This window comes from Bos mutus, chromosome 9, assembly GCF_027580195.1.
Source record: "Bos mutus isolate GX-2022 chromosome 9, NWIPB_WYAK_1.1, whole genome shotgun sequence".
Lineage (NCBI taxonomy): Eukaryota > Metazoa > Chordata > Mammalia > Artiodactyla > Bovidae > Bos > Bos mutus.
In genome coordinates, this window is record NC_091625.1 from 65876421 (window position 1) to 65897062 (window position 20642).

General features: G+C 36.3%; 1 protein-coding gene across 1 annotated transcript in view; it reads right to left on the bottom strand.

Annotated features, from left to right (window-relative positions):
* Positions 1-488: 488 nt before the first annotated feature.
* Positions 489-20642, bottom strand: part of THEMIS (thymocyte selection associated) — a 197936-nt gene continuing 177782 nt past the window's right edge. The window contains exons 5-6 of the mRNA XM_005897593.2: positions 14303-14438; positions 489-2409 (exon numbers count right to left, since the gene is read on the bottom strand). Coding sequence (XP_005897655.1) covers positions 2378-2409; positions 14303-14438 — 168 coding nt within the window. The 3' untranslated portion in view covers positions 489-2377. The remainder of the gene's footprint in view (positions 2410-14302; positions 14439-20642) is intronic.

Here is a 20642-nt window from a genome sequence, read left to right on the forward strand (position 1 = left end):
GGGGTCTCCAAGAGTTAGACATGGCTGAGCTCAGGCCTATAGGTCCTTGGTTGTGGGTGGCAGAGTGAGGAGTAATTACCTCACTTCTCCTGGCTTCTTTAACACAGGTAAACATGTTTCAAGCATGTTTGTGTACTCGTGTCTGACTCTTTGTGACCCCATGGACTGTAGCCTGCCAGGCTCCTTTGTCCAGGGAATTTTCCTGGCCATGAATACTGAAGTGGGTTGCTATTTCCTACTCCAGAGGATCTCCCTGACCCAGGGATGGAACCTGTATCTCTTGCATCTCCTGTGTTGGCCGGTGGTCTTTACCGCAGTGCCACCTGGGATGTCAACCCAGGTAAACTTTTCCTTGAAGAACTGATTTCAATCCTAGTTAAAGAATATTTTATTTTTTACAAGATGATAGTTGTTAAACATGACAGAGAACATACACACATGCAAAACAAACTTTATTTTCAGTCTCCCAAAATCTTCCATAGGTGATCATGAAGTATATTACATCTTTCAAATTCAAGAAAGCCAGAAACACAGTACATAAAAGGACTTGCATTATTAGAAATGTTATATATGATTTCCACTAGATAGCTCTTGATGATTTACAACTGAACTAAGACATGCATTCTCTTGAATTTCTAATCAAAGAATTATACTTACTAAAAGTACAGACTTAACTGTTCTCATATAACATATAAAAATACTAACCATTATTATTTGAAAATTAACAAACTGGTTTGTGAGTTTCAAGAATTTGCCAAAGTTGTTGAGAAAGGATTCTCAGTGGACTTCAATAATCAAATGTGGGGACATAATCTTTTTAAAAGTTTTTGTTTTTATGTGCACAAACAATGAAAATACTTAAAAGTGAAGCATCAGAAAAATTCAGAAATCATAAATAACAAATATTACCATATCAAATCATACCCAATAATCCTTAGGGTACTGGAAATCAGGATCCATTTCCACTTAAAAAGGAAGGAAAAAAAGGTACAGAGAAGCAAGTTAAGTCAGAATATAAGCATTTATGAAAAATTTCTCATTGTAATTTTTTTTCTGTTGAAAAGTTGTTTCATGATTTGTCTTCATAAACTAGTACTAAAAGAGTGAATAATTTCTATACATAATATAAAATAATTAGGAGATATGAGATTACCTATATTTTTGTCTACAGCACGATCTATGCACCAAGTCCAAAGTTGGCAATTAAATTCCTGTATAATACCTGTATGGCTTCCCAGGTAGCTCAGTGCTCAAGAATCTGTCTGCCAATGCAGGAGATGCAGGAGACACGGGTTTGATCCCTGGATCGGGAAGATCCACTGAAGGAGTAAATGGCAAACCACCCCAGGAAAATTCTTGCTTGGAAAATTCCATGGCAGAGGAGCCTGGCAGGCTATAGTCCATGGGGTCACAAGAATTGAACAAAACAGCACACATGCATAATTCCTGTACAATTCTCTGTCATGTCATTTTGTTAGAGGCAAAACAATGTTGTCCCTGTATACTTACTACATAAATGATATATAAATGAATTGGCTTCCATACAATCCTAATAAACATGTATCTAAAGGGTTATCTAGTGTACAGTACCTAAATTAATAAAGCATATTATCAGGTCTTTGGTGATATTGCAGTAATGAACTCTGGTTATTAAGGCACAGGCGAAAAAGTTATGGGAACTTCCTGTAACTCACAGTGTTTTGACTGTCAAGTGTCAAACACATTTTTCACTATATGTTTCTAAAACTAAATGAAAATGTGAAGTTAAACTTATTTCCACAGCTCCAAGGGAATCACATAAGAAACCTGGTTATTTTATTTATTTATTAAAAATTTAAAAAATTTATTTATTTTTAATTAATTTATTTATTTTACTTTATAATATTGTATTGGTTTTGCCATATATTGACTTGAAACCTAGTTATTTTAGATCACTCTCATATAATTTTTTTGTTATTTTTAACAATAATGATAACACTAAAAAATGGCAAAACAAATTCTAAGGAAAGTGAAGATATTTGGTGAGCTTTTATCCTATTTTAAAATTTTTCACTAAGAAACTAAAGTATAAAAGTAATTTTCAATTGCTTAATTGTCAGTAGTGGGAATAGAAACCACAAAAAAATGTGCACATTAAATAAACATGTCCCAAGAAACAATAAAAAAAATACATGTAGATTTTAGCACAGCAGAATAGACTGTGAATTTTATATCCTATGTTGCTCTTTAAGTTTTATCTGTTAAAACTTTTAATGTTGTCTTTGCCTTTGCAATGGCCCAGACTCCTTTCGGGGCTATTTTTTCAGCTAGAAGGCTAGGTTTGCTTTTACATTGCAACATTTATGTTCACTGCCCAAGTGGCTTCTGTCACATCTCGTTATTTTTTATGTTCTTCAGTTTTGAAGATTTCTGTAAGAAAAAAAGATTAAGAGGGGTCCATCAGAAACATGTATTAGAAATAGTCAAGAAAGAAACTACTTGCTTTCAAGTACTGTTTGTAGGACACTCACCTGCCTGTAAATTTTTTGAGAACTGAGAACAAAATAAGAACCAAAACAAAACAAACAAAAAACCCCAAACTCCAGGAACTAACGTTAACCCTTCAAAAACAAAGTAGATATTTCTGTGAGATAATACATTAAATTTGTTAAGTGTCTTTCAGTTTACAATGTGCTTTTCTTTGTGTTTTAGTTTATGCTTATAAAAACTCTTTTATCTGGTAATGTAAAGCAAAAACCTGACTCCAAGGTGAAGTTAAGAGACTTGCCTAGCAATCACACAGCTAGTAAGAGGCTAGAGCTTGATTGTGCTCTAAAAAATGTCCAATTGCAGACCTATCACCTCAGCTGTGACACAATGGCTATGCACTGGAGTTCAAATCTAGTGGAGGAGAAAAGGGTACCTATAATGTTAAATGAAAAAAGCCAACAGGTCTCAAGCAAAAGCTGTACAATCTCGAGTTTCTAATAAACATGTGCACAGACTTGACGTTAAGACATCATATACACCCATGGCTGATTCATGTCAATGTATGGCAAAAACCACTACAATATTGTAAAGTAACTAGCCTCCAATTAAAATAAATTAATTTTTTTAAAAAAGACATCATGTCACATTCTCAAGGAAAGAAAGCTACCCTGCACTCTGTGTTCAGGGAAGATGGACGCTTCTTTGCATTATGGCTTTGTGGAGCATGGGGCGTAAAAAAAAAATTCTAATGGCGTGAACTATAATGGTCAAACAGGACAGAAAACTGATCATTTCTTTCACTTGTGCACTCCTCATTGCACTAATGATCTACTAGTAAGTGCTTAGCCTCGTGGACCTGGAGAGGAACTCTCTGAGGTTGTTGCCCCTGAGCGTTCATTAGCCTATGACTTCCTCCCTACCTCCCTTCCTGCCTCCCTTCTCCTCTGCTTCCTTCCTTTCTTCCTCCCTTCCTTCTTGCCTTCCTCTCTCCTCTCCTCCCTCTTCCTCTTCTTCCCTTCATTCCTTCTTTCTTCCTTCCTTTTCTACTACACACTGGCTCTATAACCTTAAGGAAGTTACTTAACCTTTGTGTACCTTATTTCCTCATCTTTGAAAACAAGGTCAGGGGAAGGGACAATAATGCCTATCTTACAGGGTTATGACAAAGATCAAATGAGTCAATAAATGTAAAAGTTTTATATTTTGCAATAAAGAGTTTTACTGTTTCATCAACTGTTACCTAGTTTTACTATCTGTGTAAAATATAAGGACAAAACATACAGTCTGTGATCTCTGAGGAGTTCACAGACTTACTGGGAAAAAAGAAAGGGGATGTCAAAGCAGAAAAAAGTGGAATTTCTCCACACATCATGCTAATTCCCCTAACGGCCTAAATTTATTTTCTCCCATCAACTCCCCCTCAGTGCTAAGTGAGGCTGGGGGCTGGAAGGTGGGGTAGGATGAGAGAAAGATCGTCTAGACCCCATGCTGTCTTTGATTTCACTCTCCTCATCATCCACCATCCCCAACTGCTGCCTTTAGATTTTCATGTCTTCCTTTTATCACAAACAGCAATAAAACTACATACTGTGGAATATACATTATAGATAAAAGAACACAGGATTCTTAGGCAGTATGCCCAGATATAATCCCCACTTCCACCACAGACTATCTTTGTGACTTTATCTGCAAAAAGGGATAACAACCAAATTTCTCCCTGACAGCATAGCTTTTCCTAAGGGGAGAGGCTGGGGAGGGCAAATGAAACAGATACACTGCAGTACAGAGAAACAATCTGAAGAACTCGATCTGAATCCTGATTCTAAGATTTACTGGCTGTGTGTCTTGAGAAATCTCTGAATTCCATTTTCTTACAAGTGAGTAAGTTTTGGTAGCAATAACAGAATCATAGCATTGAGGAAACATCAAATGCAATAACGGACCTGCAAGTGCTTTGTAAAATGTAAAGTGCAACAGAAATATTACTTGCTATTACTATCTCATAGTCACACAAACCTGTAGCTTGAAAGTTCAATCTGTCATCTTGACAGTTATTAGTCTTACTTTCCCTTGTCAATAAATTGATTTAAGATAGTACAGAGTTAAGCAGAAACATGGGAGGGGAGGAATTAAAATAATTAAATTATCTCAATGTAAAATAATAGGATTTCAACAATCTTAGTTTTGGAAGGGACCTTATAAGTTGCCTCTCTCTGCCTGAATTAGCCCCTTCTTCCACCCAGGGCGGGGATCCCCTCAATGATGCCTGTGCTTTAATGGCCAGCTGAAGTTAAGACACAGCTGATTTCATGTTGAATAGAAACTTTATTCTTTATTGAATTAAGTTGCAAGAATTCTCAAAATGTGAAGGAACTGATTTTTCTGACAATTATTTAGGTTTTAAAATTCAAATTGATTTAAAGCTATCAAACCTTTTGGCATTCATCGACCACTCCTTTGGAAAATGTCACCAAATTAATTTGGAGGTGATGTTTCTTACCTTGAATTGAATACTATTTTTGAAAATTCACAATTACTTAGATGATGATGTTAACTGAAGGCTGTGGAATCATGTACACTCAGTTCCTGAGAGTTCAAGCCAAATACTTCATCCACAGAAGAACAGAAACAGAATGAAGTTTTGTTTTGTTTTCCTCTCAAAAATGTGTTCTTCAATAGTCAGAATAGTTCTTCAATAGTCAACATCTATGTGAGAACAGATGACTGTTTAATCCACAAAATGAAGGTTTAAAAATATGTAAGATTAGATGAGATATTTTTTGAATGAGAGTATTAAAGTCAAAGAAAATCTCCATTTCATCTGATTTTTGAGGAATCCAGTTCAGGTATATCTAAAAATGCTTTCAGTTCAGTTCAGTTCAGTCACTCAGTAGTGTCCAACTCTTTGTGACACCATGAACTGCAGCACGCCAGGCCTCCCCGTCCATCACCAACTTTACATTCTCTTATAAAGCTGATTTTTCCCAAACAGTTAACTGAACCAAGGCTAGTCATGCCCTGAATTTTCCCTTTTGAGAACTTTGAGTGTCCTTTTCCTCAAACTGCTCAACCTTATGTTGAAAAGTAAAACTTGCAGTAACCACATCTACCTGCTCTAAGAAGCACTTTTTTGTGAAACTTTGTAGAATCTCTTTCAAACATCTTCAACTGAATTTTCACCCATGTACCCTTCCTCTACTTACTTTCCTTTAGCATCTTTTGTCTAAGTTACTGGTTGAGAGGGAAAAAAGCAAATGATACAAATTTATTCTTCTTCTCATCTGTGGTGGTTACAAGATATTATGTCAGTTTTCAAAGACGAGACTTATACTCCTGGCAATTGTTTTTGCATTTTGATAGTTGTCACACATAATCTGTCAAACAGAATGGGAGTCTGGGCTTCATTTCTCTATTCAAGAAATATTTATTGAGAACTGGCAGTAAGCCAGGAACTCTTTTAAATCTAAGGACAGAGCAAATGGATAAAAATTCCTATCCTCATGGAGCCCACATGTGGGGAAGATGGCCCATAATCAAAATAACGAAGCAAGGTGTGCAGCATGTGAGATGGCATAAAGGAGATCAGTAGACCCCTATGAAGAGATTACAATTTCAAATAAGGTGTTCATGAAAGGAATTGCCAAGAAGGTAAGGGCTAAGGAGAGACCTAAATGAGACAAAGATAAAAGACATGCAGAAGGAAAAACACCAATACAGTATACTAACGCATATATATGGAATTTAGAAAGATGGTAACAATAACCCTGTGTACGAGACAGCAAAAGAGACACTGATGTATAGAACAGTCTTATGGACTCTGTGGGAGAGGGAGAGGGTGGGAAGATTTGGGAGAATGGCATTGAAACATGTAAAATATCATGTATGAAACGAGATGCCAGTCCAGGCTCAATGCACGGTACTGGATGCTTGGGGCTAGTGCACTGGGACCACCCAGAGGGATGGTATGGGGAGGGAGGAAGAAGGAGGGTTCAGGATGGGGAACACATGTATACCTGTGGTGGATTCATTTTGATATTTGGCAAAACTAATACAATTATGTAAAGTTAAAAAAAAATCTCAAAAAACATGCAAATTTCTAGGGGAAAGACTATGCCACTTAGAGAAAATAGCCTGTGGTGTGTTGAGGATGGAGTGCCCCTAGGGTTTCTGAGACGCAGCTGGGAGGCCAAGGTAGACAGAAGTGGAGAGATCCCTGGAGGATTCTGAAGAAAAGAGTTACATGATCAGATTTAGGTTTTAACACATTCACTCTGGCTGGCCTGTTGAGAATGGAGGATACTGAGGCAAGGGCAGAAGCAGATTGACTAGTTAGGAAGCTAATACAAGAATCCAGATGAAAGATGATGATGGCTTGGACAAAGTTGATGGCAGTGAACTAGGTGAAAAAACAAAAAAGATAAATTCTAGATACTGTTTGAGGATAAAGCCAATAGGAATTGCTGATGGAGTAGGTGATGAGAAGGGGAGAAGAAGAGACAGGTTGTTCATAATTTTCCTACTGTATTACCTTTCAAAGTGTCGTCAGACCTCAGTATTACAATCACCTAAACACATGTTGAAATCAATTCAATTACTGTTCTTTCTTGAGAACTTCTGAATCAGACTCTCTAGAGCAGGGGTTAGCAAAGTTTCCTTCTAGAGGGCCAAATCGTAAAAATTTTAGGCTTTACATATGGTCTTGGTCAAAACTACTCAATTCTGCTGATAAAGCACAAAAGCAGCTACAGACAATGTGCACATGAATAAGTGTGGCTCTGTTGCAGTAATACTTTATATAAAAATTTAAATTTGAATTTCAGGTAAATTTTCATGTGTCAGAAAATATCTGATAAATATTTTATTTTAAATATGTATTTTATCTTAAATATCTTAAAATATTTTTAAGTGGTTGAAAAATAAAAAAGACAAATATTCTTAGCTTGAGGGCAGTACAATAACAGGCAATGGGATGCATATAACCCACCAGAGGTTGTCAACACTACTAGAGAGAAAAAATCCCAAGAATATGTATTTTTAACATGCTCATTAAATGACCATTTTATGTACAAGAACTTAGAGACTCACTGAGACAAATTTTCAAAGTTATCTGTTCCTTTTTGCTTTGCTTAATTTATTGGCCAAATTAAAGATGGGCCTTGTGAATAAAATAAAAAACAGAATTGATTGAAATAATAGGTAAAAGAAAGTCCTTTGCCAATAAGAAAAAAAAGGTTAGGAAAAAAAGGGAAAGGAAATTTAAAATGATAAGATTAGAAGTTATTAATAAGGAAAATTAGGAAATTGGGGAGAGGCTCAAAAGCTCATTATTTTTAAGAAAACTCTATAGTTTCAAAAAATGCATTTACCATTAAAAAGGATCAATTAATGATGTGCATATGACTCTATAAAGGTCAAAGGCAAAGATCAACATACAGATCCAATCCCTTGTTCTACCCAAGTTAAAATACTGTCACTGGTCATTAAGAAAAATATTACTTTGCCATGTGAAAGAATAGCACTTTTCTTTGCTCTGTGCACAGAACTCCTGTCTGCTGTAGGAGCCCTGTAGCAGGTCTCACTTATTATGAGTTTACATTGTGACATCTTTTTCCTATTTTATCACAGAAAATGATACACTTGCTTTAATTGGTTTTCTTTCTAGTGTTATACACAAATTATAAAACCATGTGGGGGCAACAATAAAAAAGTGAATATACTTAAACAGATTTGTTAATTGTAATCATACTACTGAAAGAGTGATCATCCTGGACTTAAAGTAATTTATTTTGTTTCTTCATTTTGTATCTCTCAACTTTATCTCTACTTTGCTGCCACCGCCTTTGCTGACAATCTTCTTTGTCTCAAGACTTAATTCACCAAAACTTTGTTTCTGAGATGTAAGCAAGCAGAAACTGACAATTTTAGAGAAATAACTTTTAGTAAACTCAAACACAGTTTCCAACCTGAATAGATAGGTCTAAAACTATTAGCAAACACCTTTTAATTTTTTAAGAACTGACTTTTGAAAAAAAAAGTTTATAAGTATCTAGTGAGCATTATGAAAAGTGTGAGTGGTGATGAGAAGAGAAAGGAAATGAAGAGTAAAGTTTCAAACAGGCCATCTCAATAAGGTGTCTTCATCTCATATGCCTAACACCTAAAGCTGAAAGATATATTTCTTCAAATCTCTAATAGATTAACATGTGACATGGTTACTATTATGCCACACCAGTCAATATGCAGTAGATGCTAAACAAAGACTATGGTAATACGAATAATTTTCTAGCGTCTACTCTCTGCCAGTCTCATTATATAATTTCATATGAGGCAGGCGTTTTTATGTTTATTTTTCAGATAAAGAAACCAAATCCCAAAGAAATTCAACATTCTTTGAATTAGAATTCAGTCTTGAGTCTGTCTGGTGGCAAAGCCTACACATTTCCTCTATACCCCACCATCTCGCAGAATGTTTCCCCAGTAGATAATGTTCCTACTGAGGCACAGTCTGAGGAGAGGATGAAGTGGAGAGAAAAGAAAACAAAAAGGTTGAATTGCCTGGAGAACTGTTTTTCCCTTTCAATATGGTATATAGTTTTGCTTTTATAATTAACATTCTGCTGATGAGATCTCCCATTGGTGAAGGCTGACAAGTCAGATTTTCCATGAAGAGCAAGCACTGCAGGAAATAAATTAATCTCTAGGGAAGAAGAGGGGCAAGGCTGTCAGTACTCACACAACTGCCTAATAGGAAATGATGTTTCAGAATTGTTCAAAGAAAGAAATGACTGTGGGTTCTCCTTCCAGGATATTCTTCAACATTTAAACCTTCCAAAAAGAGGGAAATATTAATAGGTTGCTATAAAAGGAAGAGCAGACTTATAATGTTTTACTTTAGGCTGTCAGTATTTCTAAACTGAAAACAGTATTCCCTGGAAATGTGAGATTTTCTACTGGTGTCATTATTTTGTTTATATTATGAAAAATCTGCACTGATGTTAAGTAGAAGGACAAAAGATATACCAGATTTTTGGATTATCAGTTTGAAATTATTCGCTATCTTAAACAATGATTTTCTTGTCATTAGGAGTAAAAGTAATTATTGAGCTTAAAATTACATATTATCTAGAATAACAATGAATTATTGAAGTCTGCATTTAATAAAACTGAAAAACAAGGATATATTTTATTATTTCTAAAGTGCCTACCTTTAAATAACATATATTCAGTCATTAAGTCAAGGTCTTTAAAATGGAACCCTCACCTTATTTAATTCTCAAACAGTTTTATAGAGAAGTTCCTATGCTTTGATTCCCAACATATAAGTAAAATCTGAAGTTTAGAGTAAACATTAACATTGAATTAAAGCTCAGTATAAAGAATTCTTTATCTTCTTATAAATCCATTCTTTCTTTTTACCTTCTGCCATGACCTTAATGAAAACCTTTTCCATGAAACTTGTTTCCTCTTATCTGTTTAATTTACCGTAAGTATGTTTCTAGATGTGGTGAATTGTTTCTAAGTGAATCTTAACTTAGAGATGAAAGTCTTAACTTATCATAGTGTCATGACTCTATGATATCAAAAAAGGCCATCTAATCACATGCTTTTAGAACTGAAAGGACATCAAAATTACCTGGGGCATCTCATATTTTGATGAGGAAAATATAATTCAGAAAAATGGAATGCCCTGTGAAAGGCTGTGCAGCTAGCATGTACAGCACTGGACCTAGACCTTACTGTCCCTGCATTTTGTTTTCTGGTCCAGGGATCTTCTCACTACTCAACAAGTCTAACTAATGGAGGGTGAGTCGTGGCTTGGGTTTAATATAAAGATATAGGATAATTAGAATATAGTTGGAGCTTCAAAAGCAAGGAAATTTCATTAGAGAATGTTGATCAGAAGAGTATAAAATTTACTCAATAGAGAACATTTACGTAGGGTAAAACCAAATATATAAAGAGGAAAAAAGAAAACCGTTCTTCTGTTTAGCCAGTCAGATCACCAGAAGAAATCTCTGCAATTAATGTGTGACCTACACAATAACCAGATCCTTCTCACAACTATATGATAATCCTCTGGTACCAAACAACTTTGCCCTGGGATGAAGGAAGCCACTTGCCCACGGTCATGTCCCCTTTCCAAAGGCAGCCGAACCCAATGATGGACTGAAGCGGGGGCCATGAAAACCTGGCCCCCTGGTCCTAACGCAGGACAACTCAGAAGAGCCACACCAGTTCCACAGTGCCCTGTGCCATCAGCTGAGGTCTTTCTTGTGACTCCATTATGATTTCACTTCTCTGTCTGTCCAGACCTGCTTTCATTCCTCAACCTATGTGCTGTTCCACAAAACACTTCTCAATAAACTTTCCATATGCAAGTCTACCCTGGAAACTGGATGTGAAACAAGTAGCTCAAAACAAACACTTGCACTTAACACATGTCATCTCTTCAAAAATAGTGCTGTCACTGATTAACCATGGAAACTGTGCTCTTCTTGAGCTACTGCAGCTGAGGTAAGGAGGCGGAGGGGTCCTTAAGGGAGGCTCAAGGCTTCCATGTCTCTGTAGGATCGCATTGCTTCAAAGATTCAGAGGATTCAGTGACACATCTCCAAAAGATTTCTAATCACTTTTCATGTACATAAGATTCATAGAGGCCATGAAATTCCCAAGAGGATAGAATTCTCAAAGGGAAATACTATGGACAGAAACTCAGAGACTATAAGAGACATATCAAGCGGTCAGAGCCAGGACTTTGCAAAATATACAGTCAGGAGGCAAAATTTTCCTTAGCTATCAACTCATAAATATGCAGACACTAATTATAATAGCCATAATTCAACTGGAGTGTATTATGTACTATACTAACTTTGGGCTTCTCAGGTGGTGCTAGTGGTAAAGAACCTGCCTGCCAATGCAAGAGACTTAAGAGATGCGGGTTCAGTCCCTGGATTTGGAAGATCCCCTGGAGGAGAGCATGGCAATCCACTCCAGTATTCTTGCCTGGAAAATCCCACGGACAGAGGAGCCTGGCCAGCTACTGTCCATAGCATTGCAAATAGTCAGATACAACTGAAGCGGCTTAGCATGCAGACATACTAATTTTAACCTATTTTATCTAATGTAGTCATTGAAATAGCCTGTAGTATAGCACTATTATTAACCCAACTTTACAAATAAAGAGATAGAGATGTTAGCAAATTGTCTGTGGTACACAGCTGGTAAATGCAGTAGCCAACGTTTAACGTTTAGTCTTAGGTTCAGAATCCAAAAGTTAACTACGTAATCATCCTACTTTCAGAGAACTGTTCTTTTGGTAATTTATGGACAAAACAATGTGCAGACTTAATAATGATGTTCCCTAAATAAGATATGGGCCTTGTCGAACAGCCAGAGCGAATCGAGGATCCAGAGAGGAAGGTCACCCTTGAGATCTGGTGTGGTATTTTCATCAGCTTCTTAAGTGAAGAGGAGCTGGGACTGACAGCACCGATCCTGTGGCAGAATTTCCTGTGCTCCCGGCCACAACAGAGCAAACTCTCATTACACTATGTGTTCAGCCATTTAGAGCGAATCTTCTAGTCGTCTGTAGTGAATTTCAAAATAAATAATTCCCTTCAGTATAATTATTAGATACAGATCTGAAATGGTTCCACTTCATCTAACTGAAAGAAGAAGGTCTGGGTGTCCAGAAGGAGCAAAACTGGAGAAGCAGCTCCCCTGTCTTAATAAGGTTTTGTTTGGTTTTGCTTTGTTTTCTCTGCGATACGCTGCAGAGACTCTAAAACTGCCATTCTCACCCGAAGAGAATTTAGGAAATGACTGACTTGTGTCTAAAATTTAAAAAGAGGAGAAAACTCAGAAGGAGTATGATTTGTCCATCCTGAACTATCAGGTAGTTAATGAATATTCACAGATGAGCTACTCATTCAAAGTACAGTAAATGTTAAGTATAGATCCAAAGGGGCTTCCCTGGTGGCTTAGATGGTAAAGAATCTCCTTGCAATACAGGACACCTGGGTTTGATACCTGCATTGGGAAGATCCCCTGGAGAAGGAGATGGCAACCCACTCCAGTATTCTTGCCTGGAGAATCCCATGGACAGAGAAGCCTGGTGGACTATAGTCCACGGGGTAGCAAGAGTTGGATACGTCTGAGCTATCAACACACACATAGATTAAAGAGCCTCTTTTTAATGAAGAAAATATATGAAGTTTCACAAAAGTGAATTTTGAAGAATTATATTTCTGCTTTACTTTTGTATTCTTATTATGGAACTGTCATACAATTATAATTCACAATGAAGATAGACTCTACAATTTATTGTAATTTCAAATGGGAAAGCAATTGCAAATATTGCCCAGACACATACTGTGTAGTTTTTAAATAAATTCTTGTTGAAATTAATGTAATAAAGCAGATTTCATTTTACTCTCTTGAGTAAAGTTAGTAAGTCTCACTTGCCTAGGACCATCACTTTAATTCCAGGTCCTCTTTTTTCTTAAACCATCACTAACAGGCAATAGGTTCAAAGCAGTTCCTACCCTGGTCTGTATCATACTCTGCACTGATTCATTCACAGCACAAACCTGGAACTCTCATATAGCATCCCAGGAAGATTCACATACAGGGGAAGATCAGATAATAAGTTTTCCAATGATTGAAACAAAAACTTTGATCTCAGCAATTGTGTTATCTTGTACTTTTTAGGATCCATAATCTTAAGGAAAAAAATAGTTTCCGATGAATTAATAATAGCCTGAGACTCAGCACACTGCAGCCAATTTTCACTGCAGTAGTTGTTTCTTTTATAGTCACACTTGGTTAGTATTTGAAATTTGGAGGAATTGCAATATGCATGGTTTTCAAAGCCCTTTACAGAATTTCATTTTTATCATTCAGAAAGAGTCAATGAAAAGGTAATAAGAAAAGCTCTATGGGATATTTTTATAGGAGTGTCAGAAGCCAGTAAGTTAACTACATGAAAGAACCCAGATTGCACAGTCAGAGTTTGAGCAGAAACACTTCAGAGACTTTATATCTAGTATTTTGACTTTTACATGCCCTTGGAGGAAAAAAGAGTGCTGGCTACAAAATCAAATAAGGAGGGAAAAAGAACAAACCATATGCTTAAGCATAATTACAGTTTCAATTTTTCTACAAACGAAATGTGAAGTTTCAAAGATAAAGTGTAATAGAAATTGAGCTTCTTTGGTGTGTTTAAAAATATTGCCAAGAAAGAAAATTCTCATTTCCCTTGCTAACTTATCCCAGATTTCCACAATATGGAAGTTAGTCTGGGTAACTTAATTGAATGTTATCAACTTCTTGACAAGTCCATTTGCTCTTGTTTTGCTTTTAGTAGAGATGAAAAATATCAGAACACTGTCTCTATAAACTAAACTATTATAATTCAAGTCTGCATTAGGCTACCCATCTGACACTTTCTAAAATTAAAAGCATCTCAATTATCTTGACCTCTTCTCAAGCTATTAATCCTTCTTGTTAAATCTAGCAAACATATAGCAATATTATTGTCATGATAATACAAGCAGTATTAGAATAAAAACACTTCCTTGGGCATGAAAATCATAAATGAGAAGAAAAATCTAACAACAGCAAACAATGAACAGATCTTTTGTCAATGTGAGTGTTTAATATTATGCTTCACTTAAAACTAAATTTCAGTGAGATTCACAGGTCTGGGCTGTTGCTTTGATCGAGTCATATATTCCAAACAAAATGGTAATAAGAATCTGTACATTTTGCCTTTGTCATAAAGGCAGTTAAAACCAGTATCACAGGCTTAACCAACCGGTGGTTGCATTGGTACCTGTTACTGCAGTTGCCTCAGTCTTTCTCTTCTCTTTCTCCAGATCAGCCAAATCATTTTGACAACCAGCTGGTACTTTTGAGTCCAGACCAGCTTGATTTGAGTACAGTTTCTTGGATCTGTCTACGTGGACACTCTGAAATGACACAAACCAGAGTGATTGATTTTATGAGTAAATTATCAGTCCAAAATAAATGCTACCCAGTGTATGACAAGGATACTTATCATATGGCGAGTTATTTCTGTATATCTGAAATCAAACAGTCCATATGTCAAAGTGGGTTACAGATTATATCTTCAACAATATACTTTGGTAATCTAGGTGTTGAATTTTTGAGGCAATCTAAGTGATTCAAGTAACAAGTCCTCTCAGACACAGAATATTATCTTCAAAACCCATTTGTGTACATTACTTTCTTATGAAGCTTATAAAATATTGTTTGCTTCATTTTTATTCTTAATAATTTAGTAATACAGACTTTCATTATATGTTACATAATTATTTATTGTATAATAAAGAACAGGTTTCACTTCTGTTATTATCTACACCTTTTATATTATAAAACTAATCACAATATTTACTTTAAAATAACCCACATTTTTATCAACATTATCCAAGTATGACAAAGCTCCTGTAGTCAATTTTAGAATGGTAATTCATCATAACAATGAATTATTAAAGTAAAACATCAATGGACTCTAAAACACATCTCACGTATAAGAAATGTCATAGTGTCTGATGTTGCCCTGACATACTGTATGCTTCAAAAGAATCATCAGAGAGGAGCAAGCACTAAATTGAATTTTCAATTTAAATAAGAAATTGAATTTTCAGCACATTGCTCCTTACTGAAATTCAGATTAGAAGTTTTTCAGTTTGGATATGATTACAAAATATTCAGAGATTCATGGAGTCAAAAGTAGCCAATCAATTTTGGCCATCCACACTAGCCATTTTGGTTCACTAAAGAGTAGGATAATGAACAACTTTCCTTAGGTTTCTCTTATAGACTCTATACAGCATTAAATTCATTAAAACGTCATTAAAAGCTTGAATCAAAGGCTTTTAAAGTTTGGGAAGAGCCAATAAGGAAATTAGGGTCCATCATAATTAAACAATATACCCAGATTAACAGAATGAACAGTGCCAAGCCTCAGGGATATGTCTCCCAACCCTTAGTCCAGTGCTCTTCCATCACTTATTGATCTATGTATTCACTCAATGGACCAGTTGTACCAATGGCCCCAGTTCTTGCTCCTCTCTGTATCCATGTCCTTCCTGTATGATTTTGCACTGCCTTCTTACTCTGACTTTTGATTTGTCCATGTGACTTTTGCTAGACCAACAGGAAATTGACACATGTGACACACAGTTGAAAATGCTTGCACAGTTGGTTTTACTCATTGGTGTCCTTCCCCTACATCGTGAGAACATGCCCAGACTAGACTTCTGCAGGTTGAACAGGACAGAAATTAGAGTCAGGCTACCCCAGTCATCCTGGTTGAGACAACTAATGGCTAGAAGAGTCCTAAATACTTGGTCAAACCCAACCAGATCAGCTGAAACTAACTTAGGTCAGCTGCACTTCAGAGCCTCATGAAAAATACGTTTTTATCTGGATGCCACTAAGTTTTTCTGATGAATGAACAGCATTGTGTGACAATAGATAACTGGTACATCCAACAACCATTTATATTTAGTATCCCAGATACTGGGAACATTGGGAGAATATAAACATAAATATAAATAGCCTCAGACTCTAAGTTGTTCAATTATAATTTCTTAAACCAGTGATCCCCAACTTTTTTGTCACCAGGAGACAATTTTTCCATGGACCAGGGTGAGGGGGAGTGGTTTCAGGATGATGAAAGGGCATTACATTTATTGTGTACTTTATTCCTATTATTATTACATCAGCTCCACCTCAGATCATCAGACATTAGATCCCGGAAGTTGGGGATCCATGTTTAGATCTCTGCCAACTATTTAGGCAGAGAATTAGAAGAGTACAGTAGAAGAGTACAGAAGCCATTTGTTGATAATTCTTAAATTCCTTCTTTTTTTTAAGAGCTCTGCTTTGTATTGAATGTGTTACTAAAGAGGTTTAGTCAAAAAGACCAAAGCTCTTGTCATCATCAGACTCTTCAGATTCTTCTATCTTTGCTTCTACTTCTTTCCCTCAGTAGGGGCAGCAGTGGTGGATGGGGCTGGACCTCCTTCTGGGTCTGGTCCACCAGGTCCTACGTTGTAGATGAGGTTCCTGACGCTGACACTGGCCAAAGCCTTTGCCAAAAAGCCTGGCCAATGTAATGACAAAAGATGGAATCCTGATGGTACTATGGGGACAACTCAAAAGATCAAAGCTTGAATATCGATATTTATTACCTAGAACTGTACTTGTTGATATTTATTAAGCCACTGTACTTGTTTATATTTGACTCATCCACAGCCCATAAAAGCTAAGTCCATCATTTGATATGAATTTTTAAAATTATTTTCAAGTGTGTAGTACCTCATAGCTTTGAAAAAAAATATTTTCCTGATTTTGAATTAGATACTTAGGAAAATATATTATTATCTCAAGTTATTAGATGAGTATTAAATCATGGTACTTAGTACTTAGAAGTACTAAGAAGTAAATTAAGTTCAAAAGGAATGCAGTTTCCTGCTTTTTCATACCAAATTCAATTGATGACATTAAAACACTGAGGAGAAAATGTTATAAAAGTTCATGCAAATTATGTAACTAATGTATATCCCAGACTTCAGAGAAGAATGAAGAATTTAAATAAAATTCTTAAACCTGAAAGCTTAACATGAAAGGCTGAGGAAAGAAAATGAGCTCTTGATCAGAATGGTTCAATTATTACAAAAGCCTGGAGCTTCTTGGTGTAAACCTCTGGGCAGGTTGAACATTTTATATATCAGCATTTCAACAATTAAGAACCCCACTTTGCTAGAGACAGTACCCACATTTTGATCTCTTCTAGTGAAGCTCAGTGAAGCTTTCAAGCTCTTCTTTGCTTTAGTTACTACAGCCAATGAAAAGGGAGGTACTCATCTCTTAAGCTACTAACCCTGCCATGACGTCCTCTAAACCCTGTTCACTTAGCCCTTCCCTCCAGGTCCCTGAGTCTTCAAACCATCCCCAGGTATTGATTTTGTGCTACAGTAAAATTCCCATAATGCTCCATTTTTCAGTGCCAATTTCTCTTCATTGAGCACCAGTTCCCCACCCCACCCCCCACCCTCTACCTCTTGCTCTGCCCCGTGGCTTTCTCTCCTTCTTTCCTATCTCTCAAGTTCTTCCACTGTGCCTTCAGAACTTTGCTCCATGTGACTCTGCTATTTCATTCATCTAGAATGTTCTTCACAAATGCTTCCTCATTAATTTTACTAAGTCTGGAGTTCCTACACAGTTTTCAACACCATGTAGTCTTTAGCTAGCAACATTTTTTCCAAGTCTTTGAGAAACTTGTACTTCTACTGAAATGCAATTTTCACAAATACAATTAAACAATAGTTAGTTAGCTTCGTGTTTAATTAATATCTATCTTCTGATTAAAACAGAAATCCACTGAAAATAAAGATGATGTTTATACTAGTTTTAGACCTTATTTTGGCGTTTAAATATAGTATTGAATAACTGTAAATTAAACAAAGAAATGCATGAATAAAATACAGACAATTTTTATGACTTTAAAAAAAAGAGGCCAGCTTATCAATGGCCAAGACACAGTCACATGTTCACATGTTAAGAGTGATAGCCACTCGCTCTTAATAGTAAAACTTATATAGTTGAAAGGCACACATATTTTAACTTCTTTTATCCATCAAAAAAACACATCACAAATCCCGTGCTTTTAAATTACTGTTGCAATCATTGCAAACACTATGTCATGTAACATCTCACATATTTCTCTGATTCACGTTAGATAGTCACTACCTATGGAAATTATAAATCAAATAATGGTGATGTCAGGGAAAGTGAGAACCTGAGAACTGAGTATGTATAAACAGTGGCCCCATATTCCCAAGGCATGAAATTGTGGCCTAACAATAATAGAAGAAATAAAACCCTCTGTTTGGCACTGCTGCAGTGATATCAAGCTTTTAACCTGAAGATCAAGTCCGAGAAAAATGAGAAAAATAAGATGTGTGCAAAGAATAGAGAGGAACGCAGATAAACCTGAACTGGCAGTCATTGGGCCTTTGTGACCACTCTATAGTACTTCAAAAACAGATCCTGTTCATTTTGTGTAACTTCCATTTAACTTGTCATTAGAAATGAGTCATTAGCATCCTGTCTGCTAATATAAAATGACTATTAAATTATTTGTCATGTTATTCTTGGCTTGCAGTTTAAATACTGCTTTTAGTGTTCCTGCTGAAAGCAATGATCCAATTACAAGATATTGGATATTTTTCTCATGCACAAAGAAAGGAGCAAATAAACATTGTCCCAAAAAAGTTAACTCAGATAGCCATGGAAAAAAAATTGAAAGACTTTTTCAAATCTATCTTTCGTCTCATACCTTAGGCCATGTTGTTGGGTAAAAATTACCCTTTTCCAAACAATTCATTGAGATTCCCATTTTGTGATTATATTCACTTGTATCTTTTCTCCCCAAGGACAAATAACGCTTGCTTTTCCTTAGAAAGCCACATAGGGACTTCTTGGTCCAGGAACTAAACATCATCCACTTTTAAAATAATGTGAAATATTCCAGTTAATGTACTTTACTTTTTATTTTGCAAAAAATCAATCACTCTCTTAACAGACTTACAAAAGTGACCTCCTTCTCTGCTTATATAAATAACTTCTCTTTTATACTGCCTGTACTTTTTCATTTCAGGTACTGAATTCAAGGGATACTTGAGAAGAAATTTCAAATGTGAAATATTCAGGGAAAAATTTCTCATGAACTTTATTCTTTGGAATTAAATTCTACTTAAAACAAAAAGGCAACAATAATTCGAGCTTATACATTAAAATAAACAAGCAAAGACCAAAATCTAATCACAAGAAATATAGGTTTGCTCTGCACATTCAAATTATCACTCCAGGAGAACATGTGATTCTCTATGTAGTCTGTGTTCTAGTATGTGTGTGTTCTCTTTGGTTCATTTATGGTTGAATCACCATAAATAATGTAGAAGGTTATCAAGTGGTTTGGAAAAAGTAATAAATTTCTCATTGTGCACTATAAAGATTTAATTAAATGGAGACAAATGTTTGGTTTTTTTCCTGAGGAAAATATTTAAATAAGCAAGAATATCAACTGAAAAGCAATCTAAAGTTGATCATCCATATAAACAGTCCTCTGTTTCATACAATAATTTGAGGTTTCATACAATCATCCATTTACACAAATTAACTGTCTTTTCTGCAAAGAAAACATTCTCTGTACCAATTGAAAGAGAATGCTTTTGAGCTTGCTCTGTCCGATTCCAAAGACAAACCATCTCTGAAACATTTTCAGTCCCTTCCAGCCTTAGGTTGTTTGCAAGCAGGTTGCCCAGACCTGTGATATGCATGCCCATTGGAAGCCCATTGGAAGCCCACCTTCCTTTCCATTCCCAGAGCTTCAGGCTATGGCCTCTCTGGCCTTTCTGAGAGCCTTTGCTGGCATCGCTCACCCTCCTCAGCCAGGGCTCTTCCCTCCTCTACCATTACACACCTTCTTTGCGCCCTGGGATAACACTGGCCAGACTCTGAGCTGGCAGCTGACTGGGGGCCTCAGCAACAATCCCAGGTGTATGCACACATGTGGCTTGACACTTAGATGCTATTGGGCCTAATTGTGGTTAACAGGTGGGACCAAGCCCTCTTATCCCAGCCTGCTCCAAGGACTGCCCAACTGCCCAGAAGCTTAGACATTTGCAAGAGCTGGGATTTTCTATTTGCCTTGTCCTTTCCCTTGGGTCAGAAAAGAGACAACTGGCCCATGGGAAATAAAGATGCCTGTATCTGCTTCCCTAGCTGCCCTGATAAGAGATGAGAGTCTTCCATCTCTGCCCTTCAGGGCCCTCCACTTCCAGCTGGACTTGCTGGGGCCAGATCCAAAGGAGACTATCCCTCTTGCAACTATGATTAGAGATTTTATCATGCATCATATATCACAAATCACACCATGCTTTCTGGGAAAGAAACCCTTCAGTTATTACTAAGCCTACTTTAAACCTTTAAGCCTACTTTCAAAGACCTGTTTCCAGAACATATTATGTACCAAAGAAAGTTAACAAGTACTCATATATTGCATTGCATCGTTCTCTCTTTCCTCTGCTGAAAACTGGCAACTAGACAATTTGACATCTACAAATCCCACCATCTTAATT